Here is a 9,224-nt window from a genome sequence, read left to right as displayed (position 1 = left end):
GTTTGGGTTGGAAGGGCTCATCTTGTTCCACCTCCTGCCATGGGCAAGGACACCTTCCTCTAGACCAGGTTAGTCCAAGCCCCATCCAGCTTGGCCCTGCCCTCACTCAGGTGGACCCTCATGATCAGGGTTATTTTTTCCTGGGAGTTCAGGGAGACTGAACCCTTTTTTTGTGAGTTCAGCACCAGCCACATAAGGAAGCAAAGCTGAGTGGTGTTGTGATGGTGTCCATGCCACTGGGCTGACTAACATCCACGTGGAGTGGGTGATCCATCTCTCCTTCTTCTTGTTAGGCATTTGCTGGTAGCAGCCAAGCCCTGGAAGATGGTCAGGAGATAACCATCTCTGTGGGAGTGCGTGGCAGGGTGTTTATTTCCTGCACTGCTCTCTTCATCTCTCCTGCTCCTGACACGATGAGCATCCGTGGTGTGGAATGCTTCAGCAGGTTTTCCCTGCTGCATGCAGGGAATGATGAGAAATGGGTCAGGTACAGATTTTAGTGTCAATGTGACCCATGTGTCTCTCCGAGAGCACTTTTGTCCCATATTAATCCACTGTGACAGAGATGAACAGCAGCACGTGGGCTCCAGGCTCAACTTTTCTCTGGTGTCTCAGTCCTAATTTCTGCTATGCATCAAGTGTGGGTGATGCTCTGGGGAAACATGGGTGCATCAGGCTTGTGGAACGAGGAGGCAGGTTTAGAGAGCTGGTCTGTGGGCTTGGTGGTTTATGATAGTGTGATGTGAAGTAGAAAACTTTCCATGATAATATCTTTCTGGAAGTCCCTGTAGCAAGAGACCTGGGACCATGAACTAGATGTGAGGGTGTTTGTTTTCAGAATTGCCCTATGTTTGCCTCTGTGCCCCCATGTAACCTTATATCAGGACTTTCTCCCTGCACACAAGGCAGATGAATTGCATTTGGTGTTTTGGGGGTTTCCCTGTCTTTCTCTGCTCTGCTTATTGCTTCCCTCTCTCCCCTTGTTGCTGGATGTGGCTCCTAAAATTCTGATAGAAACAGCTGCTTCACTTGAACACATTCCCTTTTCCCTTGCATCCCAAATGCAGGAGCATTTAGAAGCTGAAAGTAATGCTGATTATAACCAGACCTCACTGAGCTGCATTATCCCTCGAGAGGAGGGCAGAAAGACGCCCAACTGGATTTGTAATCGGTTAGGATGTGACTAACAGCAGGAGCCAGCCAGAAACCTCCCTGTGCAGCGGCTGTGTTGGAAAACATCAATTTGTCAAAGCTGAAAACTTCCATGGGAATCGTATAGGCTGGTGTTGTCAGGAGTAGCTGGGGTTTTTTGGATCAAAGATGAAATTTCTGGTCAAAACAAGAAACCCAAAGAGATTCCCTATCCCTCAGTAGCTGGCTGGTTGGTCCAGGTATTTGGGTCCAGGGTTAAATGTCTGCTGGTACAGCTATTTGGGCAGGGGAACAGCTTTTAGCAGCAACCACTGTGACTTCTTGATGCCCATCAAATCCACCAGGCTCTCTGGCTGGGAGGTGGGCTCACCAAATGCCTGGAGCAGCACCAGTTCCTCAGGGATGCGCAGGCTTCTTGCACACTCAGACTCCCATTCATCCAACACCTGGGTGCTTCCCAAACCTCCCACTCCTCCCCAGCTGGGTTTGGGCAGGATCCAGTGGCTGGAAGCTCCTGCTTTGCCCGCTGCTGATCTCAGTCTCAGAAGCTCCTTGTCAGGAGTCCAGGCTTGGGTTTATTAGGAAAACTGGAGCAGGTTGTGCCTTGGAGCTTTCCTCCCTGCTGGGCCAGATGCTTTCCAGGAGGGCGAAGCTGCCGAGTTTGCAGCAGGGACCTAGGGATCTGTCACCGGATACTGCATCAAAGAGGTCCCCACTCTCCTCCTGTGCCACAGTCGCCTCGAGAGCTCCTAAACAGGAAACTTCTGCAAACCAGAGCCCTGCCAATGCCATTCCTGTGAGGCCTCTCCATGACGGTTGCACTGTCTCCTCTCTGGCTGTTGTGCTCTGTTGTGTTTTCTCTCCGTAGTAACGTGCCAGTAGCTCCCTGGGGAGCCAGGCCAGCAGTCAGCTCCAGCCTGGGATGCACCAGCTCCTCGGGACGTCTTGTCCTCTCAGCTCACCCCACACACAGCTTTTGCTTTTTGTTTTAATTTCTGGCTCGTCAGCAGAAGAGCTGAGCTGCTGCCTGCTGCTGGCTTTCCTAGATCTAGAAGTGGGAAATGGAGCCTGGTGTCTGTTCCCTCTCCTTGCTCTTGGGGAATGGCTTTGCAGCAGTGCCCTGAGGAGGCTGGAGCTGAGGAGCTGCTCCAAGGCTGGAAACTGAGTGCAGAAATTGGTCTTGCAGGCAGCAGCCAGACCCCTGCCCTACTCCAGTCCCAGGCACACAAAGGTGTGTTGTGGGCTGGGGCCAGCACAGAGGGACAGGGAGAAGGGCTGAAGGGACAGGTCCTGCTGTACTACAGCATCCTTCACTAGGCAGGTGCTTTGTGTATGCCAGGAGAGGGGATCAGCAAAGGATGGGCTGGAACAAGGTGCTTATGTCTTCCTAGGTGTCTGCTGTGTCCCTTCCTCAGCTCGGGTTGGGCTCTCAGCTTGTTCCTCCCAGGCTCATGAATCACCCAGCCTGGGGACTAGTGTCTGGCATCACGGCTGAGCCTGCAGCACAGGGGCCTATCCTGCTTGGGTGGAAGCTCCGTTCCAGTGGAAACCCTCCATGGAGAGCAAGTTTTCCACCTGGTTCCTCACCCAGCTCCCAGAAAAGCTTCCCCTTCCCTGTGCACCCTGTGATTTGAGCAAGGGACAGAGGGAGAGCAGAGCACCAGCTGTGCTGCTATTGCTGCCATTTCAGCCTCCTCCTGCTCTGTGCTGTGCTGATTTGCATCGACTCAGGCTTCCTCGCTCAGTGGCCTCTCAGGGGACTGTCAGCAAGTCAAACACCGTGGTCAGGCTCGTGGGGCACTGCTGGGGCTGGCTGAGACCTGAGCCTGCTTTGCCAAGCTCTGTCTGTGCAGGCTGATAAAACTCCTGTCCTGAAATCCAAGGGGCTGGGACAGGCAGGAGGTTGACTTACAGCACCTCTCATGCCATGTTTTGGTGGGGGGTGTGCCCTCTGACTGGGGAGGATCACAACAAACTGGGGCTGGGTACTCCCATGAGAAATCAGCACTGCTTCCAGCTCCCCCAGCTTTGCTAGGAGCAGCCCTCTGTGTCCAGGGTACCATGCAGGTTCTTCCAAGCCATTGCTGTCACCTGCAGGACCCACACCAAACCCTCTGGCATGAGTGTCCCTGGTTTCATGTGCTATGTGGCTCAGGGTCCCATCACTGAGGTGAGCACTTCCAGATGTGATTATGTACTTAACTGAACCAGGATGCTTTTCTGAACTGGGATGAGTTTCCTGCAGCACTGGCTTTCTCTGCAGAGCTGGTTGTAATATCCTTCAGGTCCTGTGTGTGTTCATCTCTGTTCTGGTGGCACCCTGCAGCTCCTGTCCTGGCTGGGGGTCTGTGGCGCTGCTGTGATAAAGGGAATGTCAAGGAAAAGTCTGTCCAGGACACTGCATCACCTTCTGCTTATTACACACACATCTGTGTATGTAATACCTCTAAACAGATCATAAAAGTGTCTTTTTATTTTCTAAAAAAAAAAAATCTTTCTCTGTCATCACTTGGAGAAGCATTTAGTTTTAAACTTCTCAAACCTTCAGGCAGAGGCTATGGAAAGTTTTGTCCCGGGAGGAGTGCAGGGTAGAAGGGCTGGAGCATGTGAAAGGCACCGTTATAAGATCATTTTACAGCCTTCAGTGCTGCCAGCTCTGCCCTTGCCACCCCTGAGAACTGCCACCAAACGTGTTGCTTGTGATGTGAGCATCTGGCTCTGCTTGTGCTCCAGCCTGGGTGTGTTCCTCTCAAGCAAGACAGGTCTGTGCTGCTGAGGAAGGGCTTCACCTACTCCCTTGGCTCTTGGCTTGCTTTGGGTGTCTGAATCCACACTGATAAATGCTGTGCTTCTCCCTTTTTTCTGTTTGGGGAGACTCTAAGAGCTTTTGGTGAACTAGAGGCTGAGAGGGGCAGCACTGATGCCTATAAATACTTGGGGGAATGGGAGGGAAATTATTTATGTCCACCCAAGAACAATGTTGGCACAAGAATGAGCGGGGAGAAACCAGCAGAAATAAACTCAGACTGGAAATGCGAAGGTTTCCATCCGATGTGGGAAGATTGGGTCTCTGCCTAAAAGGAGCAGAAGCAAAACTTGAGCTGCTTATGTTGAAACACAGAATTCAGATACAGGTGAACTGGGCTGGAGTTGTCAGCTGAAATGCAATGAAATAGAGTATATTGAGCTCAGCTAAGGCAAATAGTGGATGCAGGTGAACCTGGAGGTCCTTCAGCCTCCAAAAACCCTTGGAGGGAAGGGAAAGTTTCCACTATTTTAATTGGGCTTGTCTCTTTGGAAGCTTGTGCTGCTGAAACTCACTTTTTGAATACGGAAACCCTCTATAAATGAAATGTTTGCTCTTGCACTGAAGGCAGAAGCTCAGGTTCTGTGGATGAAGCCAGAGGGGTGTTAGGAGGTTTCCCCTGATTTACATGTGTGCTGAAACTTCTTTTTTTTTCCTGTAACTGAGCTGCTGTGAGAAAGGTCAGGGTGCCACAACAGGAAGCCTGTGTGTGTGGATGTAAATTTGTGTGCACAGACCCCCCTTGCACACCTGTGTGCACTTTCCTGTGTGTTTGTGGGATTCCTTTCATTCCCCCAAGAGTGACTAGACAAATGCTGCAACACCAGGCTCTGTGCTATAGGAGAAAGGAATTGGCTGTTACCTGGGTCAGCTTTGTTTTTCCCTCACCTATTTTTGCTCTCCCCTCTCCACCAACGCATCTCACCCTTCCCCACAGCTGCTTTCCTATCCTAAACATGTTGTGTTGGCATATGGGTGACACAGGGATGGGTAGAAAACTTGTCACTGCTCCAGGGGCTCAAAAAGGCCAAGCAGACCTGGCTCCCCTCACACCTTGAGGGCGGACTGACAAATGTGTCCAGGTGTCACCAAAAGCAAATTCTCCCATGCAGCACCACAGCAGTTCCCAAGGGCATTGAGGCTGTTGTAGCACTCCCAAATCTGCACATTGCCATTCCCTGTTGTGAGTTCCCTGGAGACATCCCAATCCTCACCCCTCTCTCACACTCCCCAGGTTGCCACGACAAGGCAGTGCTGCTCTATGAGTACGTGGGGAAGAGGATCGTGGACCTGCAGCACACGGAAGTGCCAGATGCCTATCGAGGGAGAGGAATAGCCAAGCACCTGGCAAAGGTAGGGCCCTGGCTGCCCAGAGGGGCAGAAGCTGTTGCCATCCCAGCTGCGGCTAGAGATCCTGGCTGAAGCCAGGCCCTAGCACAATGGAATTGCATGTGTGCCCTGTGGGAATCCTGCTCTGATGGGAGTTGGGGCAGATGGAAGTCTGGGGTCAGACCTTCTTGTTTCTGGTGGTGTGAGGAGCTGGGTGGATGCCAGCACATCAAGCTCATCCTGTTCCTCCTCGCAGCGAGCAGCCCTTGTGCCCACCTAATGATGCAGCACCTCACCCAGGGCTGGACACACCTCATCTTGAACCTTCACTGTCCCCTTGAGCCCTTTTCCTGCCTTGGGCCCTGCTTTCGAGGCCTGCAGCTGTGCAGGGAGAACAGAGGAGCCACGAGCACAGAGGTGGGGGCCAGTGGGGTGATGCTTTGGGGTATAGCTGCTCCCTGACCCTGTAAGGACAAATGGGTGACAGAGGTGACCTTCACATGATGGGCTGAGTCCCCTACAGCGCAGCACCTACCAAGCTGGATGTGTTGAGGGTTAAACTGGGCACCCTGTGGAACTGTGATAGCTGTGGTGGGATGGCTGTGCTCTCTCCCCAGCCCTCTCCTTCTTCTTGCCTTGTTATACTCGGTACGTGGGGACAACCTGCTGCTTCCCTGATCTGTGTGAGGGGTATGGGAGTCCAGACCCCCAGGAGACTTCAGAGGAGAGCATAGGCTGGGGGTGCTGGTTGTAACTCCTCTGTCCACTCTGGTTGGTTGCAGGCAGCCCTGGACTTCGTGGTGGAGGAGGACCTGAAAGCTCACCTGACGTGCTGGTACATTCAGAAGTACGTCAAGGAGAACCCACTGCCGCAGTACCTGGAACACTTGCAGCCTTAAGTCAGGACTGCTCCGACACCAGCACACCTGTCCCTGACTGTTCAACGCGGCCTTCGCTTCTCTGCAGTCTCAGGAAACCCTTCCCACACTCACAATTCCCATTTTTTTTAAGCGTGTCCATGTGGTGTGTGAGTGTGGACATAACCTCCTCCTCTCTGCCTACGTGGGAGCATGACTACAGTCCCTGGACCAGGCTGGCTCTGGGCACATGTGGTGTCCCCCCAGTACTTTTCTCAAGCCAGGAGAGGGAAGAGGATGATTTTTCCACCCAAATCCATCACAAGACCAGGGAATAACTCGTTCTGCACCTCATCCTCTCCCCTCTGTTTGGTGACAGCTGTGAACTTGCTGGGGGATGTTGGTTAGGGGTGATCACAGGGTACCAATCCCCCTTTCTTCCCAGCAGCTGGGGGAGCTGCTGTGGATTCAGTTTTGTGGGACAGAGGGAGGTGCTGGAAGAGCAGGTGGTTCCTGCTTCCTCTGTGGCAGGTTCATCCCCTGCAGTACCTGTTGGGCACCAAGCCATGTCCAAGCTCACGTGGAGTACAGATGAGAATGTGTGGGCCATGGTGGCACCTCAGGGGCTTTGCTGCACCAGCTGTGGAGACACTGGGATGGTGACACCTTTTGAGCCTAGAGAGAGGAGCCATGTGAGGAGTGGGCTCTGGCTGCAGGGGCTGTGACAGAGGAAGAAAGGTGGCTGAGCTGCAGACACTGTGCTCTGGAGATGCCAGCTCCTGCCCAGCCTTCCATACACAACCCTGGCATAGCATCCTGCAGGATCACAGGCTGTCATTCCTGTCTCTGCTCCCTGCCATCAGTGCTGATCGTGTTGGTGTGGACACAGCCTGCTCAGAAGAAACGAGCCCCCACAGCCAGCCCTTGCCTAAGCAATGAGGGGACATCCCACACTTTGCTGGCACCAGGGTGGTTTCCTGCAGCTGAAGAGGAAGGCTCCCCCCATTGTCCTCCATTCTAGTTCTGCATCCCTGTCTGTGCCCCAGATCAGAGCCGTCATTGCATCCTGAGAACAGCAAGGGTAAGGCCTCTGGGACCTGTTCCTGGCCCATCTCCAGGGTTCAATACTAGAGCCAGCTGCCTCCATGTGGATTCTGATGGCTTCTCCTTACAGCCTTTGGAAAGAAGCCCTGGCTCAGGGCATTACCTCTCTGCTCACTGGCCTCCTCACAGCTCCAGGCTCAGGGTGCTGACAGCATCGTGAGGTCCTCAGCCAGCAGCAGGAAGGTGCAGTTACCTCCATGGATGATGACTCTGACACAGCCCAGCGTTGCCACAGTCAGATGTAGAGGTAACATCATGATGGCACAGCACTGCCTGGTTCCAGCTTGCTGCCTGTCCTGCCTGGGCCAGGTTTTCCAGGGCCTGAGCATCTCCCACCGAGCTCTCAGGATTTTGCAATGTCCCAGGGCAGGGCTGGGGTGAGGGAGATGATGCTGCCAACAGCCTCATCCCTGAGCAGCCACTGGGGGCTGCAGCCAGACAGAAGATGATGAAGAGTGTTTCACCTGGAAGCCAAATCCAGACCTAGCTTAGCTCTCAGCAGGGACTAAAGTTTACAGTCTGTGCCACGGAGTCACTGAAGCCCTGGCCAAGAGGCAGCTCAGTCCTCTCCTGGAGCCCATCACAGAGTCCACAGCAGCAAAGGCAAAAGCTCCTACAACCTTCTGTCCTGGCTGGGATCATTTGAGATGGAGACCTTATGCCTGATCTCAGCCAGGGGGGCCCTGAGCATTTTGTCCTGGCCACTGGCTCAAGGTGAAGCCCTGCTGCCTGCCTGTGCTTTTTGGGCTGCCCATCACCAGCGTAACACAGCCCTCAGGCTTGGGTGAAACCTCCCAAACTCTATCCCTGCCCTGCACACCACAGGCTGTGAGACCCCTGCCTGTGCCCACCTCATGCCTAGGGAGGGACCTGTGCCTGGTAGCAGACTCACCTCCAGCTTGTGCTGCTCAGGAAAGGCCTCAGGCTCAGCCCTGCTGCTGCCTCATGTTTCTGCCCTCTTGCTGCTTATTTCACCTGGGCTATGACCTTCAGGGTGGCTTAGAGGGGCTAGGAAAGGGTTGCAGGTAATGAACTAAAGAGAAGGGGCTCAAGAAGAAATCTGGGCTGCTAAATGTTTTCTCTTTAACATGCAAAACACACTTCAACATGTAGCTACAGGAGGCAGGGGTGGTTCTGTTACAGCCATGATGATGGAACCATCCCTGCTCTTGATCCCAAGGTCCCAGACCAGTCTCCTCTCCTGCAAGCCAAGATAAGACACTGTTGTGTCTGTCACAGCAGGGCTGGGTGCTTGGGAGGGATGTGTGCCTGGCTGCCTCGTGTGAGCCCAGCACTGCAAGCCTCTGCCCTGGTTTTGTGCTCATTTCCACTGTGTGACAGTCCCCAGAAGTTCCCTGTTGTGTCAGCTTGCTGGAGGGTATGCTGTGGGCACTGCACCAGCAGCATCCAAGCCTGGCTCTGCAGCCCTTCATGCTGCTCTGGCAGGAATCTCGTGCTTCCCAGTGCTGGATCACAAGTGGCAATTTCTGCCTTAAGTCAGGCACAGCACATGGTTTTGCTGCTGCTTCCCTTTGAGGTGCTACAATCCCTCTGGCATCTGACCTGACAGAGATGTGTGCCAGTGTCTGTGCCAACTGTTTCTCTGCTGTACCCATCCTCTGCCCCAGCCTTCCCTTCCCCGTGGTCTTCAGTGCTGGTGAATAGCAATACCCACAGGTCACCAGTGATGCCGCAGTCCACGGTGCTCCTGTGACCTGGCACTGCCAGGCAGGAGATGGCTTGGGGTCCCTCGGTGCTGGGCAGCCCTCCCCTGCCTCCCTACCAGCTGTCCCTTCCCAGCTGGTCTCTGCTGAAAGGAGCTTTGAGTTCTGTGCTGCCCCTTGGTGCTGACTAAGCTTGGAGGAGTTGGGGATCTTGGACTCTCCCTGGCAAGAGAAGTGTGGAAATGGTTTGGTTGAGTATTGAGGTCTCCAAACCCTTTTGAACTACAGACCTTGGTGTGTGGAGGAATGCAG

The 9,224-nt window shown here is 53.7% G+C and overlaps 1 protein-coding gene across 1 annotated transcript; it reads left to right on the top strand.

Annotated features, from left to right (window-relative positions):
* Window positions 1–5,192: 5,192 nt before the first annotated feature.
* NATD1 (N-acetyltransferase domain containing 1) lies at window positions 5,193–6,186 on the top strand (the record flags this gene model as incomplete). The annotated part of the gene is made up of 2 exons (XM_009085112.1): window positions 5,193–5,311; window positions 6,070–6,186. Coding segments are annotated over 2 exons (236 nt in total), but the record flags the coding sequence as incomplete, so codon positions are not given.
* Between the last annotated feature and the right edge of the window lie 3,038 nt (window positions 6,187–9,224).

This window comes from Acanthisitta chloris, unplaced genomic scaffold, assembly GCF_000695815.1.
Source record: "Acanthisitta chloris isolate BGI_N310 unplaced genomic scaffold, ASM69581v1 scaffold45231, whole genome shotgun sequence".
In the NCBI taxonomy this organism is placed as follows: domain Eukaryota; kingdom Metazoa; phylum Chordata; class Aves; order Passeriformes; family Acanthisittidae; genus Acanthisitta; species Acanthisitta chloris.
Note: the sequence above shows the minus strand (reverse complement) of the source record. Positions and strands in the feature narration are given on the sequence as shown.